At 30.2% G+C, this 18152-nt stretch overlaps 1 protein-coding gene across 1 annotated transcript; it reads left to right on the plus strand.

Moving 5' to 3' along the window:
* The first annotated feature begins 5837 nt into the window (after positions 1 to 5837).
* On the plus strand, positions 5838 to 8337 carry LOC135954956 (uncharacterized protein PF3D7_1120600-like). Its single transcript, XM_065505212.1, has 3 exons — positions 5838 to 5883; positions 5945 to 7928; positions 7995 to 8337. Exon 2 carries the CDS (start codon positions 6179 to 6181, stop codon positions 7307 to 7309), a length of 1131 nt encoding a protein of 376 aa, XP_065361284.1. The 5' UTR covers positions 5838 to 5883; positions 5945 to 6178; the 3' UTR covers positions 7310 to 7928; positions 7995 to 8337.
* The last annotated feature ends 9815 nt before the right edge of the window (positions 8338 to 18152 follow it).

Here is an 18152-nt window from a genome sequence, read left to right on the forward strand (position 1 = left end):
TCAGGGGGTAATGTAATGTGACCCTAAATAATTAATAAAATTACAAGATCAATTTAGCCACCCAGTACTGTTGGGGTGGTACAAATGAAAATACTATAAATATATACATAATTGGTCAATTCACAAGGTTTCTTATCATGTCATATTGTCCTAATATTTCACAATGGTTTTTATAGGTTTTCAAGCAAAAAATGTCCTAAAATAACACTACTCTGTATGCTATGTTTATTGAGTTATCGTAACCAACCAGCAGAGACCTGCGCCGAATGCCTAAGAGTCGGTTAAGCTGAGCCGCCGAGTCGTGATATATAAGAACATTATGACGATATGACTGATAAGAGACCTTGTGAATTGACCAAATAATATAATTAATTACAATGTGAGTAAGTGGTAATAAGAATAAAATGAAAATCCAAATGCATTACAAACACAACATGTCACTTAATAACACCGGCATTTCAACGACAACGGACAAATGTTTTACAAACATCGAATTGGTCACAAATATTTGCAAATTTTTAAACTACGGACAACAATTTCAATTATCAAAAGTCTCTCGAGAATTAAATCATATAATTGTGAATTTCGTATGGAAGTCTAAATTTAAAGAAGTGGAAATATTTATATTGCATAAAACAACAGATATCTTAGTATCGGATCGAATTGATATACAAGCAAATGATCTCCTCAGTGTTACCAAAAAAAATTATATAATAAGCAAGCAAAGCACATTTTTAAAAACTAATCAATTAGAAAGTTTCTTAAACATAAACGCACATAATATTAATAAATTACAATTAATAGCAAGTGAACATCACTTCGAACGTGTTATAGTTAAATTTCCTTTAAAGCAAAACTTCAAAAATCTTAATTATTTAAGTTATGTGCGCATTACATTGGCAAGTGAGGACCTACAAAAACTGGCCGATAATTGTTTGAAACTAGAAACTTTGGTTTTGTGTAATTGCTTGAATCGAGAGGGTCAAACATTGGTTTTAGATAATGACATCGATATTCAGATTATAAAAAACATGCGGAATTTAAAAAACTTAATTATAAAAGACAGCAACGAGGGCAGTGATAGTCAGCATTTGTACACCATTTCAAATATTGAACATATTTTAAATCAAACGAAATTGCAGTGTCTTAACATAAATGTTCACGTTCTTCCCGACAGCAATACACTTCAAAAGGAATTAACTTTTAATAATTTGAAATGTTGCACAAATTTCCAAATTGGTCGTTTTGTTAAATGTTCCAATTACTTACATTTTCAAACAAACATATTGGAGAACTTTGAAAATCTAAGTAATTTATACCTTAGTGGTTACAAGAACAGTACAAAATTAACTACTGAGTTATTTAATATTCTATTAAAATCCTGTGAAAATTTAATAAATTTAACGCTGGAAAAATGCCTCATTATGGGTTTCATTGCAATGCCAAAATTACAACATATATCTCTCCTGAGGTGCCGAGGTTTATCTTTCATAAATTTAAGAACCATGTTAAATGAAATGCATTTAGTATCATTTTCATCTTTATGCAACATATATAGTGGAGACTTAAAATACTTCCTTATTTCATCGGCGCTACAAAAATTCGTATGTGATATCAGAAGTGAATATCTTTTAAAATTATTAAAATTCAATAACCTGAACCTACGAAATTTAACAGACTTCAGTTGGAAAAAGTGCGGTTATGACAATAATGCCTTAATGCTGTCAAATTTTGCTCTCAACTTGAAAGTGTTGTATGTCCCACAGCTGCAATTAAATGTTGAAGACTGCTTCAAATTGAAATGTTTACAAAAAATAGTTCTCACTGCATATTCTGAAATTGTTGTATCCGAATTGCTGTTGCTGCTCAAACATGAACATTTGAGAGACTTATCAATTGACTACATTAGCAAGTGTACGGTGGATGTTGATTCAAGTGAACTAGTGGCATTTCACACTAATCTTATTTCTCTCACTGTTCCTTGGGCAATAATGGAAGCCATAGCTGATTATTGTTTCGATTTATTACAATTAAATACAAAATTATCCTTAACATGTTTTAACATTACAAGCGATTTAATTTCAAATATATTATCTAATGCTAAATTTCCACATAGATTTAGCTGTATAAATATCTGTGGTGTTTCTATAGGTAATTATTATTATTTATTGTAATGAAATCAAATCTTTGTTAAAAACTATAATTATTTTGTTTCAGATTGCATTTCTATCCAGGATCAATGTGAGGAAGCTATGAATCAAATCAAATTACTTATGGATCTCTTTAGACATTTTGGGAAACGTTATTTTACGCTTGAATGAATGACTTTGTAACATTAACATTCTCTATAAATCTGTTCAAAATTTTGGTGCCATTGTAGATATCTTCAGAAATTTATTTTATTTCATTTCATTTATTATATTCTTTTATAAAATAAAAAGTTGGACTCGTTGAGGTTACCTCACTTATTTAAATGTCTTTAAAAGGCAGTTTAATAACCTTTTAAACTGATTTATTTCCGTTCTCAGTTTCATCACAAGGTTTACATGGACAGCCAGCCAGCCAGACGGACGGAGGGCAGAAAGAGATTCTGATCGGTGGATGTTGGACAAATATTTTTGGGCGTTACAAACCCATAATCCCCTTCCCACTATGTTGGTATAATTAACTGCACAGATTCGTAGTAGCAACGGAATTTGTTGCCAATCGAATGATTTTTTCGGTTCTCTCAACAGAAAGTCAGTTGATAATGAAGAATTTCGTTTGAAGCCACCAAATTTTGTCCATTCTAAAATTTTGTAGCAACATCAGTAAAATTCGACCACTAAAGCAAAATCATTCGATTGACAAGAAATTCGGAGCATAAACCACTGGACCGATCCTCTTAAAATTATGACTGTATGTTCCTCTATATCTGGGAGGACAATCAGCTGCATTTTATTTTGAAATTTCAAGTGGTCGTGTCACCTTCCATGCTAATTAAATAGTTGTTATCTGGTGAACTATAATTGTGAAAGCCGGAATACTTCGCGAGCTTTACTTCGGTATCATTGTGTGCAGCTTGGCTGAAAATTGGATAAAAGGGCGTGGCACCACCTATACAAAGTAAATAGTTATTTTCGAATATCTGCAGAACTATAATCCTAGAAGTCTTCAAGTTTTGCCCAAATATCACCCTTATTATTCTATCTACATAGTTTGGATGAAAATTGGCGGTATTATATTAGTGGTCGTAGCACCCACCATAAATTTCGAATATATAAAGAACTATAATCGTAAAATTATTTAAACTTTGTTTGAATCCAAAGGAGTTTGGCTGAAATGCGGGTTCGATTCCCGCCAGCGACTCTGGGTGTATCTGCAGACAAACAAACCGCTTCGCAGTTTGTGTTTGTTTTAAAAAAAAAAAGTTATTTTCGAATATCTGGAGTACTATAACGATGAATGTCTTCAAAGTTTATATGAATCAATTTCATATCACGGCATGAAATTTAACCAAAAATGGAAACGATCAGAACAGAGGTTAAGTCACCTCCCATACAAAGTATTTAGTTATTTCTAATATCATGAGAATTATAATTGTGAGATTCTTCAAACTGTGTCCGAATAGGTAGCTCTCTTATCATTTGACATACATAGTTTGGCTGAATATGGTCAGGATTGGATTAGTGGGCGTGGCAGCTATCGTACAAAGTAAATAGTTATTTTCGAATATCTGTAGTACTATTATTGTGAAAGTCTTCAAACTGTAATCGATTCAATTTCTTATTACAGTATGAGGTTTAGCCAACAATAGGGGTAGCGAAGGGCAAGAGGATAAGCCAGTTTTTAGTATAAAAAACTTAAATATTTTAAATCGTTAATAACTTCGTGAATACTGTGCTTTTAGGGAAAATAAAGTCAATCTGTGATCACTCATATTTTATACGAAAAATCGATCAAATATCTTGTAGACAAATCCGGGTAAACAGTTTAATACTTTTTGAAAATACAAATTTGTATAACAAAAAATATCCGCTAAATGGGTGTTCAAGAGTGAAAACGGTTCTTTTTTTAATAATAAAATTATTAAACTTATCGTCATACAAGTGAAGTTAGAATGAAACTAATGAAATTTTAACTGTTGGTTCCTCCCTCCCCAAAACGATCCGATAAGAAGGGATTTTTGGAAATTCGAACCTTTAGGGGGTAAAAAAGGGTAAAAACGGGTAAATCCGGTAATCTTATATCTTCAAAACTAATAAAGACACAAAAAATCTTGAAATTCCATGTTACTCCATTTAAAAAAATAAGCTGACAGGTGTTTCGTACTTTTTCGAAATTCGAACCTTTTAGGAGAGAAAACGGGTAAAAACTGTATTTTGATACTTTTTTGGCATCCTATGTATCTTTTAAACCAATAAACATAGAAACAAAATTTAAATCGTATTCTTTACTTATCAAAAAATAAGAATATAAGTTTGGTACTTTTTGGAAATTCGAACCCTTAAGGGATAAAAATTGTGTTTATTTTTGGTACTTTTTCATAAAATATGTTTTTCTATAATTTGACATAGACATTCGAATATTTTACTATGAGCTCCCACCACGATACAGAAAATTATTTTCATAATATTTTAGCACCGCAATGGGGATAAAAAAGGTACCAAAAAGGGAATAAAATCGGGAAAATACATTTTATTGCAAATTATTAAGCCGATTTTGATATTTTTTTTAACATTGGTTATTGGATTCATACAAAAATTAAAATTTGGAACTCGAGTGCCATGGTGTATTATAGGCCAAATCCGGGTAAACAGTTTGGTACTTTTTTTAAAACATATTTATTATTGGGCACATTAACACAGATTTTAATCGATTGAGACATGTCTGTAGCATAAACAACTTTTGCAAAATGGAATATTTTTAAATTTCAAACTTGAGGGCTGTTCAAGGAGGAAAAGGGAAATTGATACTTTTCTCCTAATGGTACCTTTTTAATATTTTAAATTATTTCACTTATCGACATTAAAGTTAGCTGATATGTATCTGAGTGAAGTTAGTGTTAGAAATAAGGGATTATATTTAGGTACCAAAATGTGAGAACTGAACTATAGGTACTTTTTCATTCTTATAATGGTACTTTTTGAATTTTATATTACAATGGATTTAGAAACATGAAATTAAGACTTTTTGGTACTTTTTCTTTATTCGAATGGTACTTTTTGTAATTTCTTCACCAATGAACCTAGAAACATGAAATAAATCTTACATGGGCCCGAGTGGGTAGGAATCCACAAGTGGCTGCTTTTTGGTACTTTTGCTTTTTTCTATTGGTACTTTTTTTTAATTTTCTATAATAATGGACTTAGAATCATGATATTAAGCATATATGGTCCTAAGTGAGTTAGGATTCTAGGGGTAGACTTTTTGGTACTATTTCTTTATTCGAATGGTACTTTTTGTAATTTCTTCACCAATGAATTTAGAAACATGAAATAAAGATTATATGGACCCGAGTGAGCGGGAGACTTAATATTACTATTTCTTTCTTCTAATTGGGGTGGCGAAGCGCACCGGGTCAGCTAGTTATTAATAAAATTACATGATCAAGAACTGCTGGGGCGATACAAATGAAAATACTATAAATATACTAGTGAATTCACAAGGTATCTTATCATGTCATAATTGTTCTAATATTACACAATGGTTTAAAAATACTGTTGTTGACAACTAAAATAACCCCTAATAGCCGAGCCGCCAAACAGTTCTCCATAAGCCGCCGACAAAAGTGCTCGACACAGGTTTCTGCTAATCAGCTGTTTTTGTTTACATTTATTTTTTAATAAAATTTTAAATTCTTTGCGTAAAAGTTGCTGCAGAATTGTTATAGAAAATATTCAGGTAAGATCTAATTTACTTTATCCACACATGAACTGAGATTCAATAAATATTTTTATTTCAGCCAACGACCAAACGTGTACGCAGCAATCCTCCCAGCAAATGGAGAGTAGTAGGGGAAAATGCGCTAATTGAATTTTTGATTTAGATTTGAAATAACACATTTAGTTATGAGGGGTTGTTCATTTCAGTCGCATTTCATTCATGTTATTATTTTAGTACTTCTGAACTTAGAATACCTTGTGAACCCACTTAATATATATTACTTAAAATGTGATTCAGAGGTAATAAGAAATAAATGAAAATGCAAATTCATTACAAACATAACATGTCTCTTAATAACACGGGCATTTCAAGGACAACGGAAAAATGTTTTACAAACATAGAATTGGTCACAAACATTTGCAAATTTTTAAACTACGGACAACAATTTCAATTGTCAAAAGTCTCCCGAGAATTAAATCATATAATTGTGAATTTCGTATGGAAACTTAAATTTAAAGAAGTGGAAATACTCATATTTCATAAAACAACAGATAACTTAGTATCGGATCGAATTGATATACAAGCAAATAATCTCCTTAGTGTTACCAAACAATGTGATATAATAAGCAAGCAAAGTACATTTTTAAAAACTAATGAATTAGAAATTTTCTTAAACTTAAACGTTTATAATATTAATAAATTACAATTAATAACAGCAAATGATCACTGCGAGCGTGTTATAGTTAAATTTCCTTTAAAGCAAAACTTCAAAAATCTTAATTATTTAAGTTATGTGCGCATTACATTGGCAAGTGAGGACCTACAAAAACTGGCCGATAATTGTTTAAAACTAGAAACTTTGGTTATGTGTAATTGCTTGAATCGAGAGGGTCAAACATTGGTTTTAGATAATGACATCGATATTCAGATTATAAAAAACATGCGGAATTTAAAAAACCTAATTATAAAAGACAGCAACGAGGGCAGTGACAACAGACAACATTTGTACACCATTTCAAATATTGAACATATTTTAAATCAAACGAAATTGCAGTGTCTTAACATAAATGTTCATATTCTTCCTGACAGCAATACACTTAAAAAGGAATTAACTGTTAATAATTTGAAATGTTGCACAAATTTTCAAATTGGACGTTTTGTTGAATGTTCCAATTTCATCGATTTTCAAACAAACATATTGGAGAACTTTGAAAATCTAAAAAATTTATACCTTAGTGGTTATAAGTTCCGTACAAACATTACTACTGACTTATTTAATATTCTATTAAAATCCTGTGAAAATTTAACAAATTTAACGCTAGATCAATGCCGCATTATGGATTTCATTGCACTGCCAAAATTACAACATCTATCTCTCCGAAGCTGCCAGGGTTTAACTTTCATAAATTTAAAAACCATGTTAAATGAAATGCATTTAATATAATTTTCATCTTTATACTGCATATATAGAGGAGACTTTGAATACTTCCTTATTTCATCAACGCTACAAGAATTCAATTGTGATTTCAGAACTGAAGATATTTTAAATTTATTAAAATTCAATATCCTAAACCTACCAAATTTAACAGACCTCACTTGGAGTAACTACGGTTATAAAAATAATACCTTAATGCTGTCAAATTTAGCTCCCAACTTGAAAGTGTTGTATGTCCCACAGCTGCAATTAAATGTTGAAGACTGTTTCAAATTGAAATGTTTACAAAAAATAGTTATCACTTCATATTATGAAATGATTGTGTCCGAATTGCTGCTGCTGCTAAAACATGAACATTTAAGAGACTTATCAATTGACTACGTTGGCATTTGTACTGTGGATGTTGATTCAAGGGAACTTGTGGCATTTCACTGTAATCTTATTTCACTCACTGTTCCTTGGGTTATAATGAAAGCCATAGCAGATTTTTGTTTGGATTTATTACAACTAAATACAAATTTATCCTTAACATGTTTTAATATTTCAAGCGATTTAATTACAAATATATTATCTAATGCTAAATTTCCACATAGATTTAGCTGTATAAATATCTGTGGTGTTTCTATAGGTAATTATTATTATTTATTGTAATAAAATCAAATCATTGTTTGAAACCATAAGTATTTTGTTTCAGATTGCATTTCTATCCAGGAACAATGTGAGGAAGCTATGAATCTAATCAAATTAATTATGGATCACTTTCGTTTTTTTGGGAAACGTTATTTTACGCTAGAATAACTTTGTAGCATTTAAATGTAAATATTAAAATAACGCTGGAGTCGTTGAGGTTACTTCACTTATTTAAATGTCTTTAAAAGACAGTTTAATAAGAATTTAACCTGATTGATTTCCATTCTCAGTTTTATCAAGTTTTCGCATTATGGAAAGTGTAATTATAACAAATTATAACAATCAAACATGAAATAAATATTTTATAAAATAAGTAAGAGCGTTAAAATTCGGCTCTGAAAAAAAAATTAAGTCGGGCTATAATGATTTTCATGATCATAAAAAAAACAAAAAATTCACTGGTGTTTACTCACTTTCCAGAAATTATAAAGGAGCTACATATAATTCTTGACCGATTGTTAAACAATCCAGCAGTATGATTTCTGAATACTTTTTATCGATATTTATGCGATAAAGTATTTTTCTGATTTCTATAAATTTGAGACTTATTTTGGTCGAATTTCATCTAAACATAGTTATTTCCATGGGTTTTATAGTAATTCATATTGTTACGAAATTGTACTTGAATTCAAATATAACGATTCTAACGGCTGATTTAAAAGTAGCATAATGCTTTCAAATAACAGTGCTGTAAAACTGTAACATATCTGTGGGCATTATTAAATAAAAGCTTTCAGTTGATTTGATCGTAAGTTGGCAACGCTGTATTCGATTTTGAATATTCAGTTAAAGAACCATAGAGAATTATACATAGAGACGAGACACTCCGATTTGTCAAAGAAAAATACAACAAATAATATTTCTGATACAACAACAAAATACATTGTCTAGCATGTATTTTGTTGTTGCAAGAGATAGGTTTTGACAACAGACTTAGGTTTTTGACAATTCCGTCTCGTCTCTATGTTACCCTATGTAAAGAACATTGTAGAAAGTACACCACAGATGGCGTATGTATTAGAATCCTCAAGACAGTTAAAGAGCTTTCTAGATGGTAATGCAGTGTTATAAATAGTGGCAGAGGTTGCAGTCGTGAGTGAGTTTATCAGAGACGCTTTCCGAATAAACATCAACTGAGTGCCTTAAGGTGTGTTGTGTTTTTCAAGTAAATTATAATTTGTGTCTGTATTTCTGAGAATTTATAAACGTGTATAAAAAACATTGAGTGGCTATTTAATTCTGTGGTTGTTGTACATTTTGAATAAATAAAGAGTTGTTACAATTTTTAAACTACTAAACGGCTATCATTTGCAATCAAAGTATCCGGTTTATTTAAAGGAAATAAACCAGCGTTTTGAAAAGGTTAAAACGTAACAATATTATATTAAAGCTATTGACTGATAGCCACAAAATTCAGTGAGTGATATGATTTCAAAAAATAAATTGTAATTATATGTATAAAATATTGCTTCAATATGGATGTAGGTTAACATGTTTTTCGGAAGTTATTCTTTTATGGGAGCTATGGCTAATTATGAGCCATACGATCTTCATAAAACGAATTATATAGAATTTCAACATAATAACTTGCAGAGATTTATGAGTACTTAAGTGATTTTCGGAAGTGAAATATGAACTGATATACAGCAGAATGACTTTTGCTTAACCCTTTCACGACTACTTGGATAACAATTTTCCAAATTTCGTATTTTCTTTATTTTCAATGGAATTTTTTATCTAACAGCTTGACAATACATTTCACAACATTGCTGAAATTTGAGCTGTTTGGAAAACGGCCGCACAGTAGTATAGAAAAACAAGTAAGAGAGCTATATTCGGCTGTGCCGAACGGCCGCACAGTGGTATAGAAAAACAAGTAAGAGAGCTATATTCGGCTGTGCCTAATTATACTTCAAAATACAAATTTTAAATATTTTTAGGTAAACAAAAATTTTTTTCCAAAGTTGTTTTTTTTAATTTTTTGGAAAAATAAATTTTTGGAATTGTTATTTTAAATTTATTTTTTTTTTTTTGTGAAAAAAAATGTGAGTTAAAAAATATTTTTTCCGATTTTGACCCATTGTAGGTCCAACTTACTATGGTCTTATATACGTCGTTGCAAAGGTCTTTGAAATATCTATCATTATATATCCATATTGTCTATATTAATGACTTAGTAATCCATATATATGTCAAAAATCGAGGTTGTCCTGGTTTTTTTCTCATATCTCAACCATTTGTGGACTGATTTAGCTGATTTTAAATAGGAAACTTCTGGAAGCATGTCTGAAAGACACAGACTTGCTGTGTGTAAACGGTCGAGCAAGTTTAAAAGGGAATCGAAGAGACTTGCTTCAAGTAATCTTGCTGTGTGTAAAAGCAGACAAATCTACAAGAAATAGTACAATTTGTATGACAGCACCATCTAGCGTGTGTTTTCGGTAAAAATAAATATCAAAAATTAATTCCTCGACCCCTAAAACAACATTCCAGGATAATAAAAATAAATAAGCATTATTTAAAATGTTCAAATAATTACCTAACAATATAAAAATATAATAATTTTTTTTTAAAAATCCTTTCATAGTTTTACTATGATTGATGTATCGAAGCGAATCGGGTTTGCTAGTATTATATATAACCCCAGACATTGGTCGATGCGGAACATTATTCAGCAATTTTTTTATATTATAAGAAAACCTACAAGAGACGCGACTTCTAAATACAAGTGAATGTCGGTTTTATCATCCCAAGTAATCTAGAGTGACATACATTGTCAGTTTAGTGTCTCTATGTAATCTAGAGTGTAGTCACTTTAAACTTTAGTTTCATATTGTACTTTAGAATGAAGTTATTTGCTTTCAAGTAGTCTATTGGAGAGCCAATTGCCAAGTCAAGTAACCAGTTAGATAGTTTGTAACTTTAGACCAGCTAACTTTAGACCAGCTAACTTTAGACTAGCCTCAGTAGGGTCAGCTGATTTCCACCTTGGACTACATAGACACATATCTAACTTTAAATTATTAATAAAATCACCCAGCAGTTAAGCAAGTAATCAATATATCCCTTAAAGACAGTAATTGTCACAAATGTCCTATCAATTGGCTGACTCCAATTTACATATTATGGTTATTTGACACGCATGTGATCTTTGTAGTGCAGAGAGAAGACAATTGGTATTTATAAATCCCAAGTAATCTAGCATGAAGTCAATAGTCACTTTACTGTCTCTTAATAACCTATAGTGAAGTCACTTTAAACGTTTATTATGTACTGCACTTTAGAAAGCAATCCATTGGAGAGTTTTCAGAGGAAGAATTGTTTACAATCGTTTATTGGACTGTCTGTGATATGTCTTTTTAGATCAGTGATGTTCAAAAATAAAAATGAAGATGTATTGGTGAGAGAGCTACCCAGCAAACACAATGTCAAACACTTAAAATAATAACAAAATGAAGAAAGTTTAGATTTAGGATTTTTGTCAAATAAAACCAATTTATTAAATGAATATAATTTAAATTTTAAGGAAATGAAAGAATATACATTATACGGCCGAAATACTCTCAAATTTTTTATTTATTTTTAACTTTGTTTTTTTGTGTTCAATTGTAATTGAAACGCGTGTGTTTGCTATGCTTCATCCAAAAACCAACCAACAACAATGCTTATTGAATTTCTCAAAAAATGAGACATTTATTATGCTCTTTAAAAGAGCGTAACAAATGTGTTTAAATTTTTTAAACAATTGTTGTATGGGATGAACATCACTGTTTTAGATGAATATTTGTGGTAAATTAGCACCCGTACATGTTAAAATAAGTAGTTATGTAGCTGATCAAGTGACTAGTTAGGTAGCTAGTAAAGTAACTGACGCTATGTAACCAGTATGTGAATTCAATGCGTTGACTACTTTGGACCAGCTATCAAAAAAGGACAACTGACCCTCTGCTTAGGACATAACTAGTTCCCATCCTTAATGGTGGGTAATATCACTAGTTCGGAACTGTCTCCTAGAACTGCTGGGATGGTATAACTGAAAACACTATAAATATACAAATGTAGATTTACCACTTACTCACTTACTTACAATGTGAGTAAGTAGTCTTATAATTAAAATGGAAAACCAAATTTATTAGAAAAACAACATGTCTCTTAATAACACGGGCATTTCACAGACAACTGAAAAATGTTTTACAAACATCGAATTGGTCACAAATATTTGCAAATTTTTAAACTACGGACAACAATTTCGATTGTCAAATGTCTCTCGAGAATTAAATAATATAATTGTGAATTTCGTATGGAAATCTAAATATAAAGAAGTGGAAATATACATATTTCATAAAACAACAGATATCTTAGTATCGGATCGAATTGATATACAAGCAAATGATTTCCTTAGTGATACCGAAGAATGTGATATAATAAGCAAGCAAAGCTCATTTTTAAAAACTAATGAATTAGAAATTTTCTTAAACATAAACGCACATAATATTAAAAAAATGCAACTAATAGCAAGTGAGCATTGCGAATGTGTTATAGTTAAATATCCTTTAAAGCAAAACTTCAAAAATCTAAATTATTTAAGTTATGTGCGCATTACATTGGCAAGTGAGGACCTACAAAAACTGGCCGATAATTGTTTGAAACTAGAAACTTTGGTTTTGTGTAATTGCTTGAATCGGGAGGGTCAAACATTGGTTTTAGATAATGACATCGATATTCAGATTATTAAAAACATGGCGAATTTAAAGAACTTAATTATAAATGAAAGCTACGAGGGCAGTAAGAGACAACATTTGTACACCTTTTCAAACATTAAGAATATTTTAAATCAAACTAAATTGCAGAGACTTAATATAAATGTTGAAATTCTTCCTGACAGCAGTATACATAAAAATAAGTTAAATTTCAGTAATTTGAAATGTTGTACAAATTTCCAAATTGGTCGTTTTGTCAAATATTCCAATTACTTACATTTTCAAACAAACATCTTGAAGAACTTTGAAAATCTGGTCAATTTATATCTTAGTTTCACCGACCATACTACAAACATTACTAAAGAACTCTTTAATATTCTAATAAAATCCTGTGAACATTTAACAAATTTAATGCTGGATGAATGCTGCATTATGGATTTCATAGCACTGCCGAAATTACAACAACTATCTCTCCGAGACTGCAAAGGTTTAACTTTTATCAATTTAAAAACCATATTAAATGAAATGCATTTAATATCATTTTCATCTGTATACAGCACATATAGAGGAGACTTAGAATACTTTCTTATTTCATCAACGCTACAAGAATTCAGATGTGATTTCGGAAGTGAAAATCTTTTAAAATTATTAAAGTACAATAACCTGAACCTACGAAATTTAACTGACTTCAATTGGAATATACACAGTTTTGAAACTCATAATTTAAAGCTCTCAAATTTTGCTCCCAACTTGAAAGTATTGTTTATCCATCAGCTGCAATTAAAGGTTGAAGACTGTTTAAAATTGAAATGTTTACAAAAAATAGTTATCACTTCATATTATGAAATTTTTGTGTCCGAATTGCTGCTGCTGCTAAAACATGAACATTTAAGATACTTATCAATTGACCACGCTGGCATTTGTAATGTGGATGTTGATTCAAGTGAACTTGTGGCATTTCGTACCAATCTTATTTCTCTCACTATTCCTTGGACAATAATGAAAACCATAGCAGATTTATGTTTCGATTTATTACAACTAAATACAAAATTATCCTTAACATGTTTTAATATTACAACGATTGACAATTTAATTACAAATATATTATCTAATGCCAAATTTCCACATAGATTTAGCTGTATAAATATCTGTGGTGTTTCTATAGGTAATTATTATTATTTATTGTAATAAAATCAAATCTTTGTTTAAAGCCATAAGTATTTTGTTTCAGATTGCATTTCTATCCAGGAACAATGTGAGGAAGCTATGAATAAAATCAAATTACTTATGGATATCTTTAGGTTTTTTGGGAAACGTTATTTTACGCTTGAATGAATAACTTTGTGAACATTTTTATTCTCCATAAATCTGTTCAACATTTTGGTGCCATTGTAAATATCTTCAGAAATTTATTTTATTTTATTTATTATATTGTTTTATAAAATAAAAAGTTGGAGTCGTTGTGGCTACTTCACTTATTTAATCATTATAATCATGCATGAAATAAATATTGTTACGTTTTAACCTTTTCAAAACGTTGGTTTATTTCCTTTAAATAAACCGGATACTTTTGATTGCAAATAAAAGCCGTTTAGTAGTTTGAAAATTGTAACAACTCTTTATTTATTTAAAACGTACAACAACAGAATTAAATAGTCACTCAATGTTTTTTTATACACGTTTATAAATTCGCAGAAATACAGACACACTTTATAATGTACACGAATTCACTTGAAAAACACAGCACTCAGTTGATGTTTGTTCGAAAAGCGTCTCTGATAAACTCACCACTATTTATAACACTGCCATCTGCACTCTAGATTTCTCTTTAACTGTCTAGAGGTTTCTAATACATTCGCCATCTGTGGTGTACTTTCTTTAACTGAATATTCGAAGTCGAATATACGGTCGCAGCAAACAGCGTTGCCAACTTACGATCAATGGTCAACTGAAAGCTTTTATGCAATGTTAATAATGCCCACAGATATGTTAAAGTTTGCTATTACAGCACTGTTATTTGAAAGCATTAGGCTACTTTTAAATCAGCCGTTAAAATCGTTACATTTGAATTCAAGTACATTTTCGTAACAATATTAAATAAAACAAGTAAGAGTGCTATATTCGGATGTGCCGAATCTTGTATACCCTTCACCAAATTATACTTCAAAATTTTAAATATTTTTAGGTAAACAAAATTTAATTTTTTTAATTTTTTGGAAAAAAAATTTTTCGATTATTTTAAATTTTTTTTTTTAAATTTTAAATTTTTATTTTATTTTAATTTTTTTTTTTTTTTTGTTTTTTCAATTTTTTTTTTGTGAAAAAAAAATTCGGGTTAAACATTTTTTTTTTTCGATTTTGACCCATTGTAGGTCCATCTTACTATGGTTTTATATACGTCGTTGCAAATGTCTTTAAAATACCTATCATTAGATATCTATATTGTCTATATTAATGTCTTAGTAATCCAGATATAGGTCAAAAATCGAGGTTGTCTTGGTTTTTTCCTCATATCTCAGCCATTTGTGGACCGATTTTGCTGATTTTAAATAGCAAAATTCTCGAAAGTATGTCTGACAGAATTATTGAAGATTTGGATCCCGAAGATATCTGGGGTCTTCAGAAAATTGATTTCAACAGACAGACAGACGGACATTGCTTAATCGACTCCACTATCTATAAGGATCCAGAATATATATAGGATCGGAAATGAAAAATGTAGAAATTACAAACGGAATGACAAACTTATATATACCCTTCTCACGAAGGTGAAGGGTATAAAAAGGGTATACAAAAATATTTAGACAAATTTCAAAATATAGGGTTGTTGGACTTATATGGGAGCTATAACCAATTATTGGACCTATCATCGTAAAATTTGATACATCGATTTTTGTATATATTGAACAAATTTGTTTCAAATTTCAACCTGACTAACTATATTTGTAAATTTATGAGGATTTTAGTGATTTTCGGGAGTGGACCTTATATGGGAGCTATGGTTAAATATGGACCGATATTCACAAAATCCAGTAGTATGATTGCTGGATAAAAATTACTGATCTGTGCGTAATTTCATTTTAATATCGATTTGTTTTAAATATTTATTAAGGTTAATATATTTTTCGGAAATGGGCCTTATGGGGGAGCTATGACCAATTATCGACCAATCTGCGTAAAATTTGGTACAGTGATTATGTATATGAGTATTATTTGTGTCGAATTTTAGCATGATAAAGGTATTTATAAGAGATTTATGAGTAATTAACTGATTTTCAGAAGTGGACCTTATATGGGAGCTATGGTCAAATATGGACCGATATTCACAAAATCCTGTAGTATGATTTCTAAATATAAATTAGAGATTTGTGTAAAAGTTTGTTTTGATATTGATAATTTTTAGATATTTATGTAGGTTAATGTGTTTTTCGGAAGTGGTCCTTATATGGGAGCTATAACCAATTATGGACCGATCTTCATAGAATTAGGTATAGCGATTTTGGTATATATGGGGACTATTTATGACGAATTTCAACTTAATAGCGATATTTATAATACATTTATACTTATTTAAGTGATTTTCGGAAGTGAACTTTATATGGGGGCTATGGTCAAATATTGGTCGATCCACAAATAATTTGGTGTTATGATTTTTTTATGCACGAATATTATTTTTCATGAATTTGGTAAGGATACTGCAATTTGGTAGGAATTTACAGACCATAGAACCATGTATCGGGAAGAAATTTGTATGGCGGCTAAGAGAAATCATGAACCGATTCTTATAATTTTTACCAGAGTTAGTCCTTTTAACATAAAAATATCGTGTGTAAAATTTGATGGTATTATCTGCAATATATTTGCACAAATAACAAAAACTATTTTAACCCGGCAATTCCCAGTGTCACCTACAGGTGACAAAGATTAACGGTAGTTTTACAGATATCATTAATAAATATTGATATTATTTATATAAAGACAAGATCCTGTTTTATATCTGATTTTATTTTGGCAACGCTAGAATTTTATTAACTAGGTGATTTTTAAAAATCTTTAAGCAGTGTTCTTGATTTTAACATACTGGTGTGTGTCTTATGATAAATAAGTTGCTTTGGCGAGGGTATGGGAATTGTATGGGTTAAAATTATCAAGATTTTTTAGGTTGTCTTAGATTTTGGTTCATAACTCTGGTTCCACTGAACCGATTATGCTGATTTTCAATACCAAACTGCTTAGGAGAACAATAAACATTTTTCTTGCAAGTTTAAAAACTTTCGTTGTCTATTTTGACCGTGAGCGTGTTTTACAGAGACAGACAGACGGACATAGCTCAAACGACTTAGAATTTCATAAGGATCAATAAAAATTATTTGTTGAGAGGTTTGGTTGAAACACATTACTGAAATGATCAGCGAAAACTACGGCTTCTGTAAATTTTAAACATTTTAAGAAAAACTACTAGAGAAAAGACTTCTAAATGCAAGTGAATGACGGTTTTATCATCCCAAGTAATCTAGAGTGACGTACATTGTCAATTTACTGTCTCTAAGTAATCTAGAGTGTAGTATTATACTGCACTTTAGAATGTAGTTATTTGTTTTCAAGTAGTCTATTGGAGAGTCAATTGTCAAGCCAAGTAACCAGTTAGGTAGTTTGTAAGTGGACTACTTTTGACCAGCTATCTGACTGCCCATATGCCGCACACACACCACTCAGAACTGCAGGGACGGTATAACTGAAAACACTATAAATATACAAATGTTGATTTACCACTTACTCACTTACTTACAATGTGAGTAAGTAGTCTTATGATTAAAATGGAAAACCTAATTTATTAGAAAAAGAACATGTCTCTTAATAACACGGCTATTTCAACGACAATGGAAAAATGTTTTACAAACATCGAATTGGTCACAAATATTTGCAAATTTTTAAACTACGGACAACAATTTCGATTGTCAAATGTCTCTCGAGAATTAAATAATATAATTGTGAATTTCGTATGGAAGTCTAAATTTAAAGAAGTGGAAATATACATATTTCATAAAACAACAGATATCTTAGTATCGGATCGAATTGATATACAAGCAAATAAACTCCTTAAAGTTAACAAAAAATGTGATATAATAAGCAAGCAAAGCACATTTTTAAAAACTAATCAATTAGAAAGTTTCTTAAACATAAACGCACATAATATTAATAAATTACAAATAATAGAAGCAAGTGATCATCGCGAACGTGTTATAGTTAAATTTCCCTTAAAGCAAAACTATAAAAATCTTAACTATCTAAGTTATGTGCGCATTACATTGGCAAGTGAGGACCTACAAAAACTGGCCGATAATTGTTTGAAACTAGAAACTTTGGTTTTGTGTAATTGCTTGAATCGAGAGGGTCAAGTATTGGTTTTAGATAATGACATCGATATTCAGATTATAAAAAACATGGCGAATTTAAAAAAC

The sequence above is a fragment of the Calliphora vicina genome, chromosome 3 (genome assembly GCF_958450345.1).
Source record: "Calliphora vicina chromosome 3, idCalVici1.1, whole genome shotgun sequence".
In the NCBI taxonomy this organism is placed as follows: domain Eukaryota; kingdom Metazoa; phylum Arthropoda; class Insecta; order Diptera; family Calliphoridae; genus Calliphora; species Calliphora vicina.

Excerpts from the sequence above, each read along its gene's own strand:
- LOC135954956 (XM_065505212.1), top strand. The coding sequence starts at position 6,179 with ATGAAAATGCAAATTCATTACAAACATAACATGTCTCTTAATAACACG.